This window comes from Moschus berezovskii, chromosome 8 (genome assembly GCF_049115385.1).
Source record: "Moschus berezovskii isolate FMDL1 chromosome 8, NW_MosBer_1.0, whole genome shotgun sequence".
NCBI lineage: Eukaryota > Metazoa > Chordata > Mammalia > Artiodactyla > Moschidae > Moschus > Moschus berezovskii.
The window spans coordinates 82,061,480-82,085,406 of record NC_142467.1 but is presented as its reverse complement, the minus strand read 5'-3'; the positions used below and the strand labels follow the sequence as shown (position 1 = coordinate 82,085,406).

The 23,927-nt window shown below is 42.1% G+C and overlaps 1 protein-coding gene across 3 annotated transcripts in view; it reads right to left on the bottom strand.

Annotated features, from left to right (window-relative positions):
• SNX24 (sorting nexin 24) overlaps positions 1 to 23,927 on the bottom strand; it is a 185,131-nt gene that overhangs the window by 52,526 nt on the left and 108,678 nt on the right. For all 3 annotated transcript variants that reach the window (XM_055431323.2, XM_055431322.2, XM_088838801.1), the window contains exon 3: positions 6,509 to 6,613. In XM_055431323.2, coding sequence (XP_055287298.2) covers positions 6,509 to 6,613 — 105 coding nt within the window. The remainder of the gene's footprint in view (positions 1 to 6,508; positions 6,614 to 23,927) is intronic.

The window sequence follows — 23,927 nt, the reverse complement described above, 5'->3', positions numbered from 1 at the left end:
TGAACACCCAGGATTGATCTCCTTTAGAATGGACTGGTTGGATCTCCTTGCAGTCCAAGGGACTCTCAAGAGTCTTCTCCAGCACCACAGTTCAAAAGCATCGATTCTTCGGCGATCAGCTTTCTTCACAGTCCAACTCTCACATCCATACATGACCACGGGAAAAACCAAAGCCTTGACTAGACGGACCTTGGTTGGCAAAGTAATGTCTCTGCTCTTTAATATGCTATCTAGGTTGGTCATAACTTTCCTTCCAAGGAGTAAGTGTCTTTTAATTTCCTGGCTGCAATCAGCATCCGCAGTGATTTTGGAGCCCCCAAAAAATAAAGTCTGACACTATTTCCACTGTTCTCCCGTCTATTTCCCGTGAAGTGATGGGACCAGATGCCATGATCTTAATTTTCTGAATGTTGAGCTTCAAGCCAACCTTTTCACTCTCCTCTTTCACTTTCATCAAGAGGCTTTTGAGTTCCTCTTCACTTTCTGCCATAAAGGTGGTGTCATCTGCATATCTGAGGTTATTGATATTTCTCCCGGCAATCTTGATTCCAGCTTGTGCTTCTTCCAGCCCAGCGTTCCTCATGATGTACTCTGCGTATAAGTTAAATAAGCAGGGTGACAACATACAACCTTGACGTACTCCTTTTCCTATTTGGAACCAGTCTGTTGTTCCATGACCAGTTCTAACTGTTGCTTCCTGACTTGCATACAGGTTTCTCAAGAGACAGGTCAGGTGGTCTGGGATTCCCATCTCTTTCAGAATGTTCCACAGTCTATTGTGATCCACACAGTCAAAGGCTTTGGCATAGTCAATGAAGCAGAAATAGATGTCTTTCTGGAACTCTTTTGCTTTCTCCATGATCCAGCGGATGTTGGCAATTTGATCTCTGGTGCCTCAGCTTTTTCTAAAACCTGCTTGAACATCTGGGAGTTCACGATTCACATATTGCTGAAGCCTGGCTTGGAGAATTTTGAGCATGACTTTACTAGCATGTGAGATGAGTGCAATTGTGCGGTAGTTTGAGCATTCTTTGGCATTCCCTTTCTTTGGGATTGGAATAAGGTCCTTGTAAATGTCAGGAGGCATCTAAAGATAATAGGTAATCACTGAAAAGATAGATACATACTAACAAGGTAAAATGGAAAAAGAAAAAGGAGGAAGAAATCTGCCACCAGTCCAAAAGCAAGCAAGGAAAGAAAAATTCAGCAAAAAGGGAACTAATAAAAAACACAAATAAAAATTAAATATACTATTTGAATATAAGCAAACAAACAAACAAAATGGATGGTTGTAGTAAGCCCAACTATATCAGCAATCATGAAAACATAAGTGGGGAGTTTTAACATACCTTTTTTCTTACAGATTAAGCAGTCAAGTTAAGATACAGGAGATCCGCTTTAAAAATGTCATCTGGTTATATATAGTTCACTGCACTCAAGGGATTAGAAATTTGCAAGTGCACATGGTCAATTTTAACAGATACCTCAGGCACTACTGGAAAAGTCAAAACTACAATACTCTTTAATTCAGACTTCTGACCAAATGGAACATTATACTGCATAGTATAATTTAAAGAATGAGTGAGGGGCAGGCTAGTCAGGTAAACAGGGTCTTCTGATGATAGCACTCTGCCTCTACCCAGCCTGACCCAGCTGTGGCACTATTTTCTTCAAATGAACTTTTTTCTAAGGGGTTAAAATATTAGCTTCGGTTATCCTTTGTCATGAGTTGCTATGAGCTATTTCTTGTCAGCTCCCAAAACTTTAATAACTTTTCAGTCCATGTGATAAAGATGAAAACAGAAACAACTGCTGTTCCTGAATAAGTGACATAAGACATGGGTCCCTTTCTTAGAAAGATAAATTTCACATTATTGCAATAAACAGTACAAAGGTGCTGTTCATGCAAAGTTCTCGTGAAATTCCTTGTCTGAAAATCATGAGAGCTTCCAATTTAAAGTTGCTAATAAAGAATGATAAGAGACTTGCCCATTAAATCAGCCTTAAATAAATAAGTGAAGATACAACTAAACCTCAGCCTTGTTAACCACTGTTTTCTCTTTCTGGAAGAAAAATCAAGGGTCTTCATCTTTGATCAAGTACTGAAATGTTGCCAGATTATGTCTAGGGATTAGAGGGTTTCTTCATTCACTGTGCTCTGCCCTTGGAGAACCTTGCCTGAGTAAAGGTGAAATTGTTAAGTGTTTTTCGTTTGATTATTTTCTTCCCCACTTTTGTATTTTCTACTCTTCCTTCTCCCTGGGCCTCCAGAAGGAAAGAGGACATCAGACTTGAACTGACCTCCGTGTCTCTTGTCTTCTGTTGGAGCTTTTGTCTCTGTACCCTGTGGAATGGTTTCCCAGCTAGGGAGAGCAGCTCCCCATCACTTTCAATTGGATAAAACTACTAATGCTAAGAACGCTCGTGTGTTCTCCAATTGGTCCTTTCACACAGTATCCTAGAGTCATTTTTTGAGTGTAATACCTTTGGGATGGCATCGGGACATGAGTTTGAGTGAACTCCGGGAGTTGGTGATGGACAGGGAGGCCTGGCGTGCTGTGATTCATGGGGTCGCAGAGTCTGACACGACTGAGCAACTGAACTGACTGACTGAGATTTATGAAATCCACTTTTATGATATATGCTGTGTTCTGAATTATCTCTTTCCTGAAGAGTTAGTGCTTTCGTTCATCTTGGCCTTTTTCTTCCATGCTTGGAGATCCCTGGTGATCAGATCTCACTGCAGAAAGCAGCTTGAGGGGACTTCCTCTGCTGTCCGGTCAGCAGGAGTGCTTCCTTCTGAGGGGGAAAGTGTGGGTGGACCATGCAGTTTGATGGGCTTCTCCTTGGGGTAAGAGGAGGGAGAGGGCGTTGTCAACTTGGGGGTCCTGATATTCAGCTTAGAAGCTTTAGCTTTCCTCACACATTCTGTTTAGTATTTTGTTGCGCTGTTTTATTTTCAAGAAAACAGTCTTTACAAATTCTGCACCTGGTCATACGCATGAGGACGTATTCTGTACAGAATAAGTAGCCTGGGCACCGTTCCGTGTTCAGTCTCACTGCTCACCTCAGCCTCTGCCCCACCTGCCGACTCTATGTCCAGAAGACGATCTCCACCACAGCTCTAAGTATGCTGCCCCACATCCACACAGGCTCTCAGGGCTGAGCTTTGCATTTCACTTTGTAGCACCCGTCGCATGTTACCAGAACATTCCATCTTCTAGAAAACTGTCAATTTTTTTTTTTTTTTCCATTGATGATTCCCTCTTTTCCCTGCTCGTCCACCACCTAACTGCTGTGGTTTATTTCTTTTTAAGTTTTTATACTTTTGTTTCAGTGGGGTCTTAGGAAAGGTGGAAAATCCTCTCAAACTGGGAGATAAAATATTACATAAACCATGTTTGATGGTCAAATAAGTTTGGGAAACCCAAACTAATTTATTTTTAAGATTTCTGTTTCTATCCAGATGACTTAACACAAAAAACAGATACATTGCTCACAGTTTTTTAAAGGATTCTAAATATTGAAGTCAAAGATATAAAAAAAAATCTATTGATCAAAGAAGTTGGGGATAGACAGCCAGTTAAATTGTGATGGTTTATAAGCTATTTTCCTTTACTTTTATTATCATACCCTTAAAACGAACTATTTGTTAAGGTTGAAAATTTCTCCTGACTTAGAAAACCTACAGTACATAATAAAAAGAGTCTACAGTGGAAGTTAAGAAATTAAAATTCCAATCCTATCTCTTTAACTAATATACTCCAGGAAGTGAGCAAGTTGCTTAACCCCACTGGAATCCTGGTTCTCCATCTCCAAAATAAAAGAGCAGTATGGGCCAATTCAGGAAATGTGTGTTGAATCCATCCATGGTCTAGAGTGTATTAGTTGCTTTGGGGACAAAAGGAAGGGTTTTCCTTAGCCCTTCCAAGAGTTAATCTGCCTGTTTAATGGGTGGTAAACTGAGACCAGAGGGATGCTCATGAATTTAACTGAAGGGCAGAAGACAAGCTGGATTGGATAAGGTCTGAGATCTCGATGAGCTTAAGATGCTATGGCTTGGGTATTAATATTTTCTCAAGCATATGGGCCTGAACGAGGCCACCCTCTGTACCTCAGGCTGAGATGGATTTGCTGCAGGGTGGTGCCTGCCAAGAAGAGCCGTGGCACTTACACTCAGGGGTTCAGACTGGCACAGAGGGTGAGTGGGATTCAAACTGGAGTTACACAGGTGAGGAGAAGGAATAGTGGGAACTGTCTTACTTCCGAAGAGACTTAAACACCAAAAGCTATTAAGAAGTGAGCCCTAAGCCAGGGTTTTCATTTCCCTGGGGACTGATCAAGCATCTGCACTCATCTTTCATCCACACTCATCTTTGTAACTTCCATTTGGCTCCCATGGCACACACAGAATCAGAGAAAAGGGGGAGAAGAGAAAGCATCCTTGAACTCCTTCAGGACTTAACTGACAACAAACTGAATATTAAACACACAAGAGCAAACAAGCCCTCTCAGTCCTTCAACCACATCTTCCAAGCTCTGTTTCTGAGAATAGAAAATTCTAAGCTCAATTTGAGTGTCATTGTAAACTCCTCTCTATGCCAGATGATTTTATCTGCATATTTATATCCAAAGTACAAACATCTTAAAATGTTTACACTGAGTAGTAATGGGAGTCATGTGTCAAATACAATGGGAGGAAAGAGCAAAGCTTTCTTCAGAACTGAAGCTTGAAGATATACAATATCTGTGGAAAATCTGGCTTACAAATTAAAATGCATTGTTTACCAAGCCCATATAATTATAGAGAACATGCATTTTTACCCTTTGCGTACAAAATCTAAAGTCTCGTTTTGGGGTTTTTGGGTTTGGTTTTGCTCTGCAGTTGCAGCCCGAAGCTCTGGAAATCTCATGGCTCCATATACAGAGTCTCAAGGCGCACGCCACACACTTTCCTGTCATTTGCAGTCTCTACTTTAATCTCCCACTGCGGGGGAGAGGCAGTGAAGGCTCCATCTACCACATCCCCAAGCAGAAGAACAAAAGCAGTGAACACAGCCTTCCTCTGGGTTCTGGGGGTTTCCACACATCAACTTTCCCCTGGGAAAACTGTAAAGACCAAGAAAACTGCAGGAGACCAGGGACGCTCCTTGACAATTTTTCTACTGGGGGAAGAGTCCTGTGAACTGATCACTAAGTACAAGCCTGTGTCAACAGCCCCTCTTGAGCTTCTAGCTAATAGTCATTCAAGCACAACCAACCAGAAAAGCTCTGTAAAGGACAGCAGATAAAGGCTTCATGCAGTCCAGAGTTGCCTGCCCAAACAGAATCCACTGAGGGTTAATGCTGAAGGCGGTTACAAAGACAGCTATGGACGAACACCAACTTCTTTGAAGAAACATGTCCTGGTTAGATCACCATGGTAAATTCAGAACTCTGAGGTGATGCCCAGCTCTTCATTTTTGAGAACCAAGATCCCCCTACACCAACCCCTCACTCCTGGTCAGTCAGCCTCACGCATCAGCCCCTCAAGTGGACTCAGGTTCTGATGAACACAGGCGCCCAAGCCCCACGCCCTCCTCTCAGTGCCTACTGCACAGGGCGCTCTTTGGATTAATGCTGGCTACATTGACTGTTCACCTGAGCCACGAGCACTTTTTGTTTTAAAACTCAGAGAAGCTGACATTGCCTCACTCTTTCCTTTTGTTTTTTTCTGTCACTTGGCAGAGAGACTGCTTTGTCTTATCTTACTTAGGTAGATCTGTTTGCTTCTCATAGCTGCAGGAAAGAGAGTCCTATGGATTGTTTTAAAAACATACATTCTACTTTTAGAAGAAGTTAGTACTTCGTTGGAGGCTATTTTTATATACTTATTCTCAATTTGATTCCAGACGTATACCAGCCAGGCCTACTGAAAATGCAGTTTCTCTCATTTTCTCTCAATCACTCAACATCTAAAGGCTAGGAACACTATGCCACCAGGGAAGCCCTAATAATGAAGTTGCTCAGTTGTGTCCGACTCTTTGCAACCTCACGGACTTTAGCCTACGAGGTTCCTCTATCCATGGGATTTCCCAGGCAAGAGTACTGGAGTGGGTTGCCATTTCCTTCTCCAGGGAATCGTCCTGACCCAGGGATTGAACCTGGCTCTCCTACATTGCAGGCAGATGCTTTACCGTCTGAGCCTATGAGGAAGAGACAAGTCTTGAAGAGGAAAACTAAAAACAAAAAAGCAATTTGTAGGGTTGAACAAAAAAACAGACAGACATCTTGTACACTGGTTTTTACTTTTATACTAAATTTTCACTTCCACATAACCATTTTAAAATAGAACCTAATTAAAGATAAAAGAATCAACCAACAACATATTTATAATTTTAAACTTTCATTCAGAATGTTTGGCTTCTTGATACGGTCTGCATCTCACCCGTAAGTTCCGAGAAAAAACATTGAGATATATGATTCTTTAAGTGACGTTATATTAATTGAGGATCGAAACACATCTTACCTGTAAATATGTTTCCAAACCTTGTCGTCGTTGTTCTAAGACTTTTGGGACCCAGTTCCGAACATGTTTAGAAGGAATTTCTGGAGTTTTAATGCATTTCTTAAGCTAGAAAGACAGAAATGAAAAGAAACACAGAAAATATCTTTTGATTATAAAGACATTATTTGAGGGAAAAGCCAATAAAAGAGAGTGAACCACTGTGATCTCCAATAAAAAGAAAGAGTAAAATATATATACACTGAAATTTCATCGACAATTCTTTCTTGTGCTGTCCTAAATATTCATGTTTCAGAACATGAGTTCTCTGTTTTAGTAGTTGTTGTTATTGTTATACATCATCTGGTATAACAGATTGGAATTTTTTTTCTGAAAAATTCAGAGTTCAATAAATGAATTTTAAAGAAACTATATAAGTTTATAATTTCCAAAATCAATGAATTCAATAACATCATGGTTGGAAGAAGTACATTTCTGATGAAAGGTCTTTCTACATATTTTTCACAGAAAAAGGCAAAACAAAATGCAACTGCCAATAATCATCATTCTTGGAAATGCCATATGAACTAGACCACATCATATGGAGGGTTTCTTAAAAGTTCTATAGTACAAAGAACTAAGGAAAAACAATTTAAAAAAGACTGGTCCTTCCAATATTCCTAAGCACTAGGTCTAAATTTTGTTCATGAAAACTGAGTGATGGCTCTCAGCTAAAGGGTGCTCTGTCCTTTCTGGGCAGCAGTTTTAAGGGACTAGATAAATAAAGGAAAATTCTTTTGGAAGTTGAGCTTGAGCTGCCTGTTGCAGGTTCCTCCTACCACATCCTAAACCTGTGAATACTACCTTACAGGCCCAGCTGCTACTGTGTATATCTGATTACATGATATTACCATGGAGCGATTATCCTAGATTACACAGGCGGGCTCAACGTAACCGTAAGGCTCCTGGTAAGAGGCAGGCAGGAGGACCAGAATCAGAGAATGGAAGACGACGCAGGACTGGCTTAGGCAACAAAGTAAAGGTCATGAGCACAGGTGACCTCTGGAAGCTGAAAAGGGAAAGGAATCAGTTATCCCCTACAACCCATTCATATCTGAATTTTAGCTCAATGAAACTCAATTTGGATCTCTGACCTTGAGAGGCATAAGATAATAAATTTGTGTTGTTTTAAGTCACTAAGTTTATGCTAACTTCTTACAGCAGCAATGCATAAAAATCTAACACACTGCCTCTAAAGTGGAAATATTTTAATGCTCTAATTTAAAAACCTGGAAACCCTACTAAACTGCTCCTTTACATGAGAAGCAATGGCATAATGACCTCTAAGAAAATATTAATACATACCGCTAAACCCCAGGATCTAAAACTGTAATAAAATTTTTTTCTCATTCATAAGCATATATTCACCACTAACCAGTCTAGGCTGAAAGAAAGAGTCTTGTGCATTTCAAAGATCAGTGCTTCTAGTTCAAGATGTTAGGCTGAGCCCGTGGTTTGCTTCCTCCGTTTACACCTGAAGTGCTGCTAACATAGGGTAAAAGTGCTAGCTGCAAACCCAAATCTATCCTTCTTCTCTTGCTCATCAAACTCCTAAATTATTGGAAATAATACTACATTCAGCTAAATTCAGCTTTAATTTCCCACATCCCCTTGCAAAGAGTGGGCCAAAGGCAATCAGAAGTCATAAAGAAAAGTTTTCCATAAATACTAAGTGCAGCACACTCAGCTGACTTGCACCATCTGTCCTATTTCCCCTTTACCTCTTCCTTACTAGAATGTGACTGTGATGGCTGGAGCTGCTACGACCATCTGCCACCATGAGGTGAGAGTTCTGAAGATGGAAGACAGGTGTCCAGATGACTGAGCAGAAAAAAGAGAGTTAGTCACCTGAGCACCTCCTGGAGCTGCCACAACAGCCTGACTTGTTTTTTACGACAAAAAAAATATGTCCCCCCACCCTCCTATTTTAAAGTTACTGGCATGTGGACTTTCTGTTTGTTTCATCAACCTGAATTTAATCCTGGTAGACATTAAAAAAAGAATGCCAATGGAAATAGGACTTACAACAACACAGAAAACAGGGCAAGGAGGAAGGAGCAATCAGCAAGCAAGAGATTAACAGCTTTGTAAAAGAGAGAAAGCAGGAGCAGGATGCTAAAGAAAAGGCTGGAGCAGAGGAAGCCCCAGCCCAGACCTCCTCAGGAGGCAGACTGCAAAGGGTCTGGATGTCAGTCTTCTCAGAAGCCTGAGAGGCTGTGAGCTCAGGACTGGCGTTAAGAGGAGGAGGGAGCAAGAAGCAGAACTGACGATGTCTTAGCCTGTGCCAAAGACCACAGAGGTAAAGAGCAGCCCAGTGTTATCCCTAAGCATGCACAGCCCTATTCTATAAAAAAGGGTCAGTGTCATAGAGAACATGCTTGTGAAAGCAGCGGGGGAAGGAGAGGGTGGGATGAATTGGGAGAGTGGCAGTGAAACATATACATTACCAAATGGAAAACAGATAGCCAGCAGGAATTTGCTGTATAACAGAAGGCACTCAACCTGGTGCTCTGCCATGACCTAGAGGGGTGGGGTGGGTGGGAGATTCAAGAGAGAGGGGACATATGTGTACTTATGGCTGATTCACACTGTTGTACGGCAGAAACCAGCATGACATTGTAAAGCAATTATCCTCCAATGAGAAATAAATTAAAAAAAAAAAAAAGAGGGTCAGCATTCCTAAGGAAATTTCATGAAAGGTTTGGGTTGAAGAAGGGTGTTTGCCATTCTGGTCACTCTGGTTTTCATGAGGTTCCCAGTCTAGAATCTGCCTCTCTCCCTTCATTCCCTATAATGAAGCCCTTCAGTTGACAGACACCCTACAGAGGGACCATGCATTCAAAGTGGAGGAAGCAGTGACAAATACCAAGAATAATTCATCTAACTGGATGGACAATCAGGATTGCTTTCATAGGAGAGCGAGCACTGCACAGGAGAAAGGATAAGAAAAATGGAGCAACTAATCCCAAAAGGAACACAAATCAAATAATAGAAGAGATCTTTAAAAATTCTATTTAGTATCTGAAGAGAGATTTGAGAAGATAATGCTTCTATTAAACAGCAACGGTTGCTAAGGAAATCATCAGAGAAGAAAGATTTCAGAAATTAAAGAACATGACAGAGAAATTAATAAATTAAAAGAGGCAGAATATAAAATCACGGAAGTCTCTCCAAGTGTAGAATAAACAAAATGAGAGAAAAGGTAGGTGAAAAGATAAAACACATACAGGATTAATCCAGGGGATTTAATATGAAAGTAATAAAGACTAAAAGACAGTTTCAAAGAAAAAGTTTTTCTATGACCTAATAATATACGTCTTCAGATTAAGAACCCACTGCCAGCGTACTGTATAAAAAGAATCTACATTTACTGACATTCACCTGCTGAGATTTCAGAATATCAAGGAAAAAGAGAAGACAGAGAGAAAAACATTAGTTGGCAAACAAAGGAAGCAGAGCCACACTGGCAACTGACTTGTCATCAGCAATAATGAATGCTAGAACAATGCTTCAGAGATCTAATATGATATAGATTACTATAACTAGCGTATCATCAATAAAGTGTGAGAGAAGGTTTACCTGCTCTTCCTTCCTTACACAGAAGTAAGCACGTAATTCCAGAAAACTGGGAAATTAAAGCAAGGAAGAGGAAAAATGGTATCAGGACTCATAACTCTGTGCCATCAGCATGGAGAGGGAAGTCCAAGGGCAGCTGTGCATGGCAGGCCTGAGAACTGTCTGTCTAGGTTAGAGCAGAAGGTCAGAGCACTTGGAGAAGGCAACTGCCCAGAAGAAGGCTGAGTCCATGCAATAGACAGCATGGGTAAGATGGACAAATTCAAGATCTGTTAAAGTACATTATTCTTTGGTCTGTCAGAAAAAAAATAGAATAAAATTAAGTACCAGGGAAAACAAAGAGGCCTAAAGAACATCACGGAACAGAAGACACTAAGCTCCTCCTGTGTTAGACACACTCTTGCCTTTGTGGGGCTTCCCGGAAAGACAAAAAACAAGAAATGAGCTAATAAAGCAGGGTGAAGGCAGACAGGAACAGATGGGGTGTGCACTGGGGGGCACCTGGGGAAGGGCCTGGGTTAGGTGAGAATGTCTGAGGAGCCATAAATCATGCTGGGAGGGAGCCACCAGGTAAGGGGCTGGAGAAGGAACGTTCCAGCAGAAGCAGAGCAACGGAAAGGGAGGGCCGAGCCTGTTGTTCAAAAAGCTGAGGCAGAGAGGCAGCAGTATCAGACAGTGTAGGGCCTTGGAGGTGATGGTGGGAACTGGACTGTCATTTCACATGGGAAACACACTGTTCTAAACAAGGGAATGGCTTGATAGAATTTTTATTTGAAAGAGATCATGCTATATTCTACGAGCAAGATGGACTGTAGCAGGTGGAATCACAGCAGGCAGATCAGTCAGCAGTTCCTAAGGAAGTCCAGGCAGGAAGGACGGTGATGTGGATGATGGTCCTGGCAGTGGAGTGGGGAGAAGCTGAAGGCTGGGAGAGGGCGTGAAAAGTAGAGGTGGTTAGAATGACGCCCTGACCTTGACCTCATCTGGCAGCATCCTGTTTACTAAAAGGTTTAGTAATGACAGGTTTAGAGTAGGTGGCAGAGCACACTACTTACCTCCCCAAAGTGACTGTTCTGTAGAACCCTGAAGTTCTATAGAACAGAACTCCTGATTTTCAGCTGAGTACATGACTGCCTAGAATAAAGACTACATCCCCCAATTTCCCTAGAAGCTATGTGAAGCTGAATGACTGAATTCTGGACAAAGGCAGGTAACGTTTGTGCAACTTTCAGGAAGTATTCTTTTTTTTTTTAAAGAAAAAAAAAAAAAAGTAAAAAAAAACCCAAAAGTATTTATTTATTCATTTTTGGCTGTGCTGGGTCTTGTTGCTGCCTGGACTTTTCTCTAGTTGCAGTGAGCAGGGGCTACTCTCTAGTTGTGATACACAGGTTTCTCATTGAGGCGGCTTCTCTTGTTGCGGAGCAGGGGCTATAGATTGCACAGGCTTCAGGAGTTGCAGTTCCCAGGCTCTGGAGCACAGGCTTAATTGTTGTGGTGCACAGGCTTAGCTGGTCTGTTGCAGGTGGGATCTTCCTAGATCAGGGATTGAACTTGTGTCTCCTGCCTTGGCAGGTGGATTATTTACTGAGCCACCAGGGAAACCCAGGAAGTGTTCTTAAAGGGGACTGTTCCTTCTTTCCTGTCCTCCTTCCTGTTGGCATCCATGTAAGGGCTAGACCTGGAGCAGTCACCTTCCACCATGAGGAGGAAGCTATGTGTTGAGAAGAGGAAAGTCACAAAAGCCGGGGTCCCTGAGGATCATGTAACTGTTACATTAGCCCTAGTCATTACATAAGGGAGTAATAAAGGAGTATGTGTTAAGGTCACCATTATTTTGGTTCTAGAGTCACTTGCAGCAAGGTCACACATCACATGAGTAAGGATATGGCTGATACTGTAGGCTGCCTATCCAATATTCACTTCCTCCTCCTTCCTGTAAAACAAAACAAAACACAAATGCCATTCAGAGGGCGACTATGCTAAGCAAAAAATCCTAATTTTCCAAGTTCCTTGGTAATTAGGATTGCCATGTAATGGAGTTGTTAATGAAATGTAGTGCAGGGGGTGCACTGCTGGCTCAGTGGTGAAGAATTCACGTGACAGTACAAGAGACACAGGTTTGACCCACGTGCTGCAGGGGCAACTACGCCTGTGTGCCACAACTACAGAAAGTCCGCACAGCAGTGAAGGCCCAGCACAGCCAAAAATCAATAATAAAAACTAAAAAAGACAATCAAACAAATAAAAACAGAAATGCAGTGTTAGTCCACTGAGTAGGTCTCCTCTTTTCCTCAAAAAAAGAAAAAAGGCTTTTCTTCCTGCCAGAAAACATGGAAGTAATGCTGGAGGGACAGCAGCTATGTTGGAACCAGAGGGTGACAGTCACGTGCTAAGGTGAAGACAGTAAAGCAGAAAGATAAAACGAACTTGAAACATGGATATGGTTCAGTTCAGTTCAGTTCAGTTCAGTCGCTCAGTCGTGTCTGACTCTCCGTGACCCCATGAATCACAGCACGCCAGGCCTCCCTGTCCATCACAAACTCCCGGAGTTAGAATTGCTATATCAACTTGGACTACCTGCCTTTAGCTTTCTTGCAATAGGAGAATTATTAATCTCTTACTTGTTTAAGAAAACTGGTCAAGTTTCTATCATATCCAAGAAAATATATTCCTAACACAAAGGACAGCGTATCAAAAAGCAGAGATATTACTTTGCCAACAAAGATCCGTCTAGTCAAGGCTATGGTTTTTCCAGTGGTCATGTATGGATGTGAGAGTTGGACTATAAGGAAAGCTGAGCACTGAAGAATTGATGCTTTTGAACTGTGGTGTTGGAGAAGACTCTTGAGAGTCCCTTGGACTGCAAGAGATCCAACCAGTCCATCCTAAAGGAGATCAGTCCTGGGTGTTCATTGGAGGGACTAATGTTGAAGCTGAAACTCCAATATTTTGGCCACCTGATGCGGAGAGCTGACTCATTTGAAAAGACCCCTGATGCTGGGAAAGATTGAAGGCAGGAGGAGAAGGGGATGACAGAGGATGAGATGGTTGGATGGCATCACCGATTCAAAGGACATGGGTTTGGGTAGGCTCCGGCAGTTGGTGATGGACAGGGAGGCCTGGTGTGCTGTGGTTCATGGGGTCGCAAAGAGTCAGACAGGACTGGAGCAACTGAACTGAACTGAACTGAACACAAAGGAATCAATTATTCCATTTTGGTGATTTCAAGTCAGCATCCAAGTAGAGATAACATGTAGGCAGTTGGATATGGGTCTGTAAACTGAGAGGGAGAATATTTGAGTGATACTGATAGCTACAGAGCTAGATGCCATGACATTGGGAATTGGGTACAGACAGAGGAAAAGGGCTGTGAGGGGCAGAATCCTGAGAAGCTCCCAAGACCTTGCCTCCTTTTACATGCCTGTAAAATTCCTCCCTTGGATCTGGAGAGGACCGGTGAATGAGGGAAGATAGTCGCTCCTCTGATTGGGTTCCACTCTATGAGACCCAGTCCGAGCCGAGGCCTGGCTTTGGAGAAGTGAGCTGTAGGTAATGACAGGGACACATGGCTAGGATGTGAGGATGGCCTCAAGGAGCTAAGAACAGTCCCTGGCTAATAGTTAGCAAGAAAAGAATGGACTTCAGTCCTACAACTGCAAGGAACTGACTTCCACTCATATGAGAATAGGACAGTAAAGAGGACCCTGGGCTTTAGATGAGACCACAGCCTTGGCTGCATCTGATTTCAGCCCCATGAGACCACAAGCAGAGAATCTGGCTAACCTGTGCCGAGACTCCTGATCCATGGGAACTCTGAGGTAACACATTATCTTGTTAAAGATGTTAAGTTTGTGGCCACTATATGCTGCAGTAGAAAACTAATGCAAATGCCTTGGTCTGAGACACCCAACTCTGATGGGCAGAGAAAAGAGGCTAGACAAGCAGTGAGGAGGCAGTGAACTGGTAAGCTGGGTTAAGAAAGTGTTTCGGTGTCGGAGAGAGTTTTGCCTATGTTTTCCTCTAGGAGTTTTATAGTTTCTGGTCTTACATTTAGATCTTTAATCCATTTTGAGTTTATTTTTGTGTATGGTGTTAGGAAGTGTTCTAGTTTCATTCTTTTACAAGTGGCTGACCAGTTTTCCCAGCACCACTTGTTAAAGAGATTGTCTTTTCTTCATTGAATATTCTTGCCTCCTTTGTCAGAGATAAGGTGTCCATAGGTGCGTGGATTTGTCTCTGGGCTTTCTATTTTGTTTCATTGACCTATATTTCTGTCTTTATGCCAGTACCATACTGTCTTGATGACTGTGGCTTTGTAGTAGAGCCTGAAGTCCGGCAGGTTGATACCCTCAGTTCCATTTTTCTTCTTCAAGATTGCTTTGGCTATTCGAGGTTTTTTGTATTTCCATACAAATTGTGAGATTATTTGTTCTAGTTCTGTGAAAAATATTGTTGGTAGCTTGATAGGGATTGCATTGAATGTATAAATTACTTTGGGTAGTATACTCATTTTCACAATATTTACTCTTCCAATCCACGAACACGGTATATTTCTCCATCTATCAGTGTCCTCTTTGATTACTCTCACCAGTGTTTTATAGTTTTCTATGTACAAGTCTTTTGTTTCTTTAGGTAGATATATTCCTAAGTATTTAATTCTTTTCGTTGCAACAGTGAATGGAATAGTTTCCTTAATTTCTCTATTTTCTCATTATTAGTGTATAGGAATGCAAGGGATTTCTGTGTGTTGATTTTATATCTTGCAACTTTACTGTATTCATTGATTAGCTCTAATAGTTCTCTGGTAGAGTCTTTAGGGTTTTCTGTGTAGAGGGTCATGTCATCAGCGAACAGTGAAAGTTTTACTTCTTCTTTTCCAATTTGTATTCCTTTTATGTCTTTTTCTGCTCTGATTGCTGCAGCAGGATCCTCCAAGACCCACCTCCCAGAATATTGGAAATAAAAGCAAAAATAAACAAATGGGACCTAATTAAAATCAAAAGCTTCTGCACAGCAAAGGAAACAATAAGCAAGGTGAAAAGACAGCCTTCAGAATGGGAGAAAATAATAGCAAATGAAACAACTGACAAAGAATTAATCTCCAAAATATACAAGCAGCTCCTGCAGCTCAACTCCAGAAAAATAAATGACCCAATCAAAAAATGGACCAAAGAACTAAACAGACATTTCTCCAAAGAAGACATAAAGATGGCTAACAAACACATGAAAAAATGCTCAACATCCCTCATAATCAGAGAAATGCAAATCAAAACCACAATGAGATACCATTTCACACCAGTCAGAATGGCTGCTATCCAAAAGTCTACATGCAATAAATGCTGGAGAGGGTGTGGAGAAAAGGGAACCCTCTTACACTGTTGGTGGGAATGCAAACTAGTACAGCCACTGTGGAGATTCCTCAAAAAACTGGAAATAGAACTGCCATATGATCCAGCAATCGCACTCCTGGGCATACACACCCAGGAAACCAGAATTGAAAGAAACACATGTACTCCAATGTTCATTGCAGCACTGTTTATAAATAGCCAGGACATGGAAGCAACCTAGATGTCCACCTGCAGACGAATGGATAAGAAAACTTTGGTACATATACACAATGGAGTATTTTTCAGCCATCAAAAAGAATGCATTTGAATCAGTTTTAATGAGGTGGATGAAATTGGAACCTATTATACAGAGTGAAGTAAGCCAGAAAGAAAAACATCAATACAGTATACTAACACACATATATGGAATTTAGAAACATGGTAACCTTAACGCTGTATATGAGACAGTAAAAGAGACATAGGTGTATAGAACAGTCTTTGGGACTCTGTGGGAGAGGGTGAAGGTGGGATGATTTGGGAGAATGGCATTGTATGTGAAACAAATCACCAGTCCAGGTTCGATGCATGATACAGTATGCTCGGGGCTGCTGCACGGGGATGACCTGGAGGGAGGATATGGGGAGGAGGGAGGTGGGTTCAAGAAGGGGAACACATGTACACCCAGGGCAGATCCATGTCAATGTATGGCAAAAGCAACCAATATATTAGTATAAAGTAATTAGCCAGTGGTCATGTATGGATGTGAGAGTTGGACTGTGAAGAAAGCTGATCGCCAAAGAATTGATGCTTTTGAACTGTGGTGCTGGAGAAGACTCTAGAGAGTCCCTTGGACTGCAAGGAGATCCAACCAGTCCATTCTAAGGGAGATCAATCCTGGGTGTTCACTGGAAGGACTGATGCTAAAGCTGAAACTCCAATACTTTGGCCACCTCATGAGACGAGTTGATTCACTGGAAAAGACTCTGATGCTGGGAAGGATTGGGGGCAGGAGGAGAAGGGGACAACAGAGAATGAGATGGCTGGATGGCATCACTGACTCAATGGACATGAGTTTGAGTGAACTCCGGGAGTTGGTGATGGACAGGGAGGCCTGGCGTGCTGTGATTCCTGGGGTCACAAAGAGTCGGACACGACTGAGTGACTGAACTGAACTGAACAAATAAATAAATAAACAAACGAAAGTATTTCTAGAAGAGACATGATCAGACTGTGCAGACACTACAAAATCAGAAACGCCAAGAAGCAGGAAGGCAGAGACTCCTCTTCCCAGGAATTATACTGAGAGAGGAGAGCAAGGCGGTAAACATAGGAGGGAAGCATGGAGTCAAAGTAGGTTCTATTATGTTCAATGGGAAATATTATAACATACTCATTTATTGATTAGACTAATTCAGTCCTGGGTGGGATGAAAGGAATAATTGATGAATACCTGTAAGGGAATAAATATATACCTCATTGCTACACTATCTGAGGTATTTCTCAAACAAGAACAAAGCCAAAAAATGCTAATTATCCTGCGGTAATAAGCTTCTTAAGTTTTACTTTAAACACAAAGAAGTTGCCTTTAACACAACTGAACCACAACATTTCTTATGTTTCAGAATAGAAAATCAACTCCATTATCTGTCTCTCTCTCTCCTTCTTAAAAAAAAAAAAAATCTTGAAGATACAGTACTGAAAAGATTTTCCCTTTGTATTTATGTCAGAAGTACTGAGGAAGCCAATCATCGCAGTTGCCGGGCTCGGTGACAGCATTTGTAGGTGAGTAATGAATGGCTCGAGATGAGGAGAGACAAACCCAAGACAATATGTTTCCAGGAGGGCTCAGCTGCTTACAAGAAAAACGCTCTTCTGCGGCTCCATCCGATGATTAACTGTCTGGGCCGGGCTGCGTCCAGACCAACAGCCTTTCTGATCCCCAAAGATAGCAACCAGATTCCACGATGCCACAAACATAATCCCCCTCTGCCTGGCAGGACCACTCCCTTCCCTTTTCATACTGTTAGAGGACTTCACACAGAACTTACCCCACAAAGACCTGCCATATGTACACTGGTGACAGCAACCATTTGCCACCAAAAGGACCAAAAATACTTTCCCCAAGCACGGGAATAAAACGATGAAAAGGGAAAAAAAAATGTTAAAGAAAGAAGTGGGGAACATTTCATGGTGGGTATGGGGGTGGGCATTCAGTCTTTTTACTCCATGTTGTCATCCTGTCTTCTCAGGGTTCCCTTGAAGGACACTTCACAAGGTGCTATACCCCCAGTTTAACCCCATACAGCAGGTTTTTGGTTCTTCTGAAACATGGACTTTGTTAAATTAGAGAAGGCAGTAGTCTACATAAGCCAAAAGTAGGCAGGCACAAGAACTCGTTCATTTAGGAAGGAACAGCACCAGGTTTCCTGGAAACCTTTGTGAATAAAAGGCTGGTTGAGAATGGAAAGGAAACAGCTGGGAAGGCCACATGAACTGTGTCGAGCAGTTTGCCAGGTGGGGATGTTTCCTCTCCACACCCAGGATTTGGGCCAAGGAAGGCAGAGCTGCTTTCAAGGACCCAACACTGACAGTGCAAATACCTTGGCTGCAGAGGGGCAGAGCCTGGGCTGGGGGGAGCATGGAGAAGGTTCTTGTCTTACCCTGTCACAGCCTGGGTCTGAGCTGTAAGGAGAGAACCCTACAATTTTTGTTTTAAGATATTATGCTAAGAGTGTACTTTCCCAGGTAGCACTGTGGTAAAGAATCCACCTGCCATGCTGGAGATGTGGGTTCGATCCCTGGATCAGGAAGATCCCTTGGAGGAGGGCATGGCAACCCACTCCAGTATCCTTGCCTGGGAAATCCCATGGACAGAGGAGCCTGAAGAGCTACAGTCCACGGGGTCACTAAGAGTTGGACACGTCTGAGCAACCAAGCACGCACATGCATGCTAAGAGTGACCAGAGAAGAACGGGATGGGGTGGGGGGGGCTCTGTTTTGGTTTCAGTGTGGTGGTCGTGCTTTCCCACCCAGAACTAGCAGACCTATAGAACAGGGGCAAGTGTAACCTGGGGTTAAGTGAAAGTGAAAGGAACTTGCTCAGTCGTGTCCGACTCTCTGTGACTCCATGGACTGTAGCCCGCCAGGTTCCTCCGTCCATGGGATTTTCCAGGCAAGAGTGCTGGAGTGGGTTGCCATTTCCTTCTCCAGCAGATCTTCCCGACCCAGGAATAGAACCTGGGTCTCCCACATTGTAGGCAGACACTTTACCATCTGAGCCACCAGGGATGTGGTTAGACTTTCCGTAAACTAAACTCCCACAATAAAAACTGTTCTTGTTGACCAAATATTCCTCTGGTAATTCATAAAAATGTATAATGTTCTCCAAATATCTCATTTGCCAAATACTTAGTTAATGCCTAATATGTGCCCAACACTAACAGACAGTGGGGAATATCAAAGACATGGTTCCCTATTTTTATTTATTCATTTATTTTTTTCGTTTTTAGTTTTCTTTGAGATTTTAGTGACACATAGCACTACGTAAGTTTAAGGTGTACAGTAAGATGATTTTAATTACATACATCATGAAATGGTTGCCACAATAAGTTCAGTGACTATCATCTCATATAGATATAAAATTAAAGAAATTAAAAACTATTTTTCCTTGTGATGAAACTCTTAGGATTTAATCTCTTAACAGTGTTCATATACAATGTACAGCAGTGTTGATTATATTTATCATGATGTATATTATATCCCTAGTACTTATTTATTTTATAACTGGAAGTTTGTTTCTTTTGACTACCTTAATCCAATTCTGTTTCCCCCAACACACTCCCCAAACCTCCACCCACCCCCACCTCTGGTAACCGCAAATTTGACTTCTTTTCTATGAATTTTTTTTTGAAGTATAATTAACCTACAAACACTATGTTAGTTCCTAGTACTGACTGGATATTTCTATGCAATATAAAATGATCACCTGGATAGTCTAGTTAAGGACATAGTTCCTAGTTTTTTAGAATGTATCTTCTAGTTAGATAAAACTCAGGGATAACTAAATTTTAATTGGGACGTCCCTGGTGGCTCAGATAGTAAAGAATCTGTTTGCACTGCAGGAGACCTGTGTCAGAAAGATCTCGTGGAGAAAGGAATAGCTACCCACACCAGCATTCCTTCCTGGAAAATTCCATGGACAGAGGATCCTGGTAGGTTATAGTCCATGGGATCACAAAGAATCAGACATGACTGAGCGACTAACACAACAAAAAAGTTTAAATTATCTCATGTTCTGTTCTGTTCCGTCGCTCAGTCGTGTCCGACCCTTTGCGACCCTGTGGACTGTAGCCTACCAGGCTTCTCCATCCATGGGATTCTCCAGGCAAGAATACTGGAGTGGGTTACCATTTCCTTCTCCAGGGGATCTTCCCGACCCAGAGATCAAACCCGGGTCTCCCGCATTGGAGGCAGACGTGTTAACCTCTGAGCCACCAGGGAAGCCTGTTCTTAATTTAAGTAGAAATCTCTATTTTAAAAGGGAAAGGAGTTCCAAGGACAGAGAGATTCAGGAATAAAAGAAACTCACCTTGAAGAAGAACCTGGAATGTTTCAGTTTTATTTAAATAGAAGAGAACACAGAGGGAAAGCAGCATGGCAAAGTCAGAGAGGCAGTGATCTGCATATACTGGCTTGATGGGGAAGGCTGGCTTGGCTGCCACTAGCATTTTCTTAGGAGAAGCAGCGAGAAATACAGCTGGCCAGTAAAGGGGTATATGGCAGACAGAATCCTGGTCCTCCCAAAGACGTCCACGTCCTAATCCTTGGAACCTCTAAATATACTACCTCACAGGTGTGATTAAAACAAGTACTTATAGATGGAAAGATTGGGCTTCCTTGATGGCTCAGCCCGTAAAGAATCTACCTGCCAATGCAGGAGATGCAGGTTCAACCCCTGGATCAGGAAGATCCCCTGAAAAAGGGAATGGCTACCCATGCCAGTATTCTTGCCTGGAGAATCCCATGGACAGAGGAGCCTGGAGGGTACAGTCCACGGGGTCACAAAGAGTCAGACACAACTGGGCAACTAAGCACATCCAGGTAGGCCCGATGTAATCTGAAGGAGAAGGCAGAAGTGTCTAGGTCAGAGAGAGGGGATGTGATGGCAGGAAATGTGGCAATGGAAACAGAAGATGCGCTCTCTGACGTTGAAGACAGCAGAAGGCCATGAAAAGTGACAGCCTCTAGAAGCTGGAAAAGGCAAGGAAATGGATTCTCTTCTAGAGACCCCCAGAACGAACCTACCCCTACTGACACATTCAAAGTGAAATAACAAATGTCTTAAGCCACTAAGTTTGTGATGATTTGGTATAGCAGTAACAGAAAACTAACGCAGTTTAAGATTTTTGGTTTTGAAAGGCAACGTGCATTTCATTGAGTTGGTAGATAATATAGGCCGATTTCAATGTTTTTGAGCTAAAAAATGAAGATGAAAATAGTGCTTTAGGAAGATTATCTGTACCAGAGGATGAATAAAAAGAAAAGGATCTGAAACAGTTAAAGAAATACATGAAGTAGCAAGACACTGAATTGAGACGATAAGAGCAGAAAACGAAAAATTAAATGGCACATATTACAGAAGTTTGGAAGAATGAATCAATAGGCTTGTTGACACTCTGGAAATGAAAGAGAAGAGAAAGGTAGGAAAGACTTTCAAGGTTTCAAACCTTGTGGCTTCAGTGTGTGTGATGGGGGTAATGTAGGGAGGGTTATGTCTATGAGATGCCTTTAAAAATGGAACCACACAATAGGAATTCTCAAGCTTCAATTAGCATGAAGGTCATCTGGGATGCTGGTTTAACATGCAGATTTCTGGGCTCCATAACAGAGATTCAATTCAGCATGCCTGGTGGTGCCCAGGAATCTGCAATTTAATAAACATTTGTTTGGATTCAAGTCATCCAAAATTCATAGTTTAAAAAATAACCAATCAAGAAAAACTAAAAGAAAGTGAAATAGAATTCTTCGAGTGCTGGAAGAAAAAACAATCTTACATAAAATCTGAAAGAGTGAAAATAGACATATATTTGAGATCATAAAAATGTTAAACTTTTATAATTTAAAACGTCATAGCCAAAATAAAAAAGTCCACAGTGAAAAGTAGTTTTATCAAGTGACTAATATTTTATTAATAGGCTATGCAAACTAACAAGCAAAAACAACAGAGGCCCTAGCAGATAAATGGGTAAGCACATAAATGGAATTCCAAAAAGAGGGACTACAATCATAAATGCAAGAAATACCAATTAAAACAGCAACAAGGCAACACACATTGCTTGCTAAGTAAACAAATATCATGGTGGGGGTGCTAATATTCAAAGCTGATGAGGTAATTTCATGCTTGCTGGTTGCATTACAAACCAGCTAAAACCATTTTGTAAAAAAATAATTTGGCAATACATAACCAAAGCTGTCGGAGAAGGCAATGGAAACCCACTCCAGTACTCCTGTCTAGAAAATCCCATGGAGGGAGGAGCCTGGTAGGCTGCAGTCCATGGGGTCACTAAGTCAGACACGACTAAGCGACTTCACTTTCACTTTTCACTTTCATGCATTGGAGAAGGAAATGGCAACCCACTCCAGTGTTCTTGCCTGGAGAATCCCAGGGACGGGGGAGCCTGGTGGGCTGCCGTCTAGGGGGTTGCACGGGGTTGGACACGACTGAAGCAACTTAGCAGAAGCAGCAGCAGCAACCAAAGCTGTAAAAATAGATATACTCTTTGACAGAGAATGCTCCTTTTGTAATCTAGCTTGAAACTGTCTTGGATATTGGGGAAAAAAATTATGTAATGAAGACTATCAATCATCAGAAGTTGACTGTGTGAAGAACACGATTTCATTTATCTATCAAACAATCCTATGCAGCTAGCACTTTCATTGTTCCCATATTAAAACTAGGGAAATGGAGGTACTCAACTTGCTCCAAGGTAAAGGCAAGTTCAGGAACATTCTGTCACCAGAAATTCTACACTTAGTTTTTATACCATATTATCACCATGAGGGAATCCTGCAACACAGTAACATTTGTTTCATTAGAAAATGCAAGAAATGAAGAACAGTACGGAGATTCCTTAAAAAACTAGGAATAAAACTACCATATGACCCAGCAATCCCAATACAGGGCATATACCCTGAGGAAGCCATAACTGAAAAAGACACATGTACCTCAAAGTTCACTGCAGCACTATGTACAATAGCTAGGACTTGCAAGCAACCTATTGGTCCACTGACATGAATGCATAAAGAAGCTGTGGTATATATACACAATGGACTATTCAGTTCAGTTCAGTCGCTCAGTTGTGTCCGACTCTCCACGACCCCATGAAATTAAAAGACGCTTACTCCTTGGAAGGAAAGTTATGACCAACCTTGATAATATATTAAAAAGCAGAGACATTACTTTGCCAACAAAGGTCTGTCTACTCAAGGCTATGGTTTTTCCCGTGGTCATGTATGGATGTGAGAGTTGGACTGTGAAGAAAGCTGATCGCCGAAGAATCGATGCTTTTGAACTGTGGTGCTGGAGAAGACTCTTGAGAGTCCCTTGGACTGCAAGGAGATCCAACCAGTCCATTCTAAGGGAGATCGATCCTGGGTGTTCATTGGAAGGACTGATGCTGAAGCTGAAACTCCAATACTTTGGCCACCTCATGCGATGAGTTGACTCACTGGAGAAGACTCTGATGCTGGGAAAGGTTGGGGGCGGGAGGAGAAGGGGACGACAGAGAATGAGATGGCTGGATGGCATCACCGACTCTGTGGACATGAGTTTGAGTGAACTCCAGGAGTTGGTGATGGACAGGGAGGCCTGGCGTTACTCAACTCTAAAAAGGAATGCATTTGAGTTGGTTCTAATGAGATGGATGAACCTAGAGCCTATTACACAAAGTTCAGTTCAGTTCAGTTCAGTTCAGTTGCTCAGTCATATCTGACTCTTTGCGACCCCATGAATCACAGCACGCCAGGCCTCCCTGTCCATCACCAACTCCCGGAGTTCACTCAAACTCATGTCTGTCGAGTCGGTGATGCCATCCAGCCATCTCATTCTCTGTCATCCCCTTCTCCTCCCGCCCCCATCCCTCCCAGCATCAGAGTCTTTTCCAGTGAGTCAACTCTTTGCACGAGGTGGCCAAAGTACTGGAGTCTCAGCTTCAACATCAGTCCTTCCAATGAAGTTAGAGAAAGACAAATATCATATATTAATGCATATATGTGGAATCTAGAATGATGGTACTGATGACCCTATTTACAGGGTAGCAAAGGAGATGTAGACATACAGAACACACTTTTGGAGACAGTTGGGGAGGGAGAGGCGGGATGATTCGAGAGAGTAGCATTTAACCACATTCATTACCATGTGTAAAGTAGATCGCTAGTGGGAATCTGCTGTATGACACAGAGAACCCAAAGCTGGTGCCCTG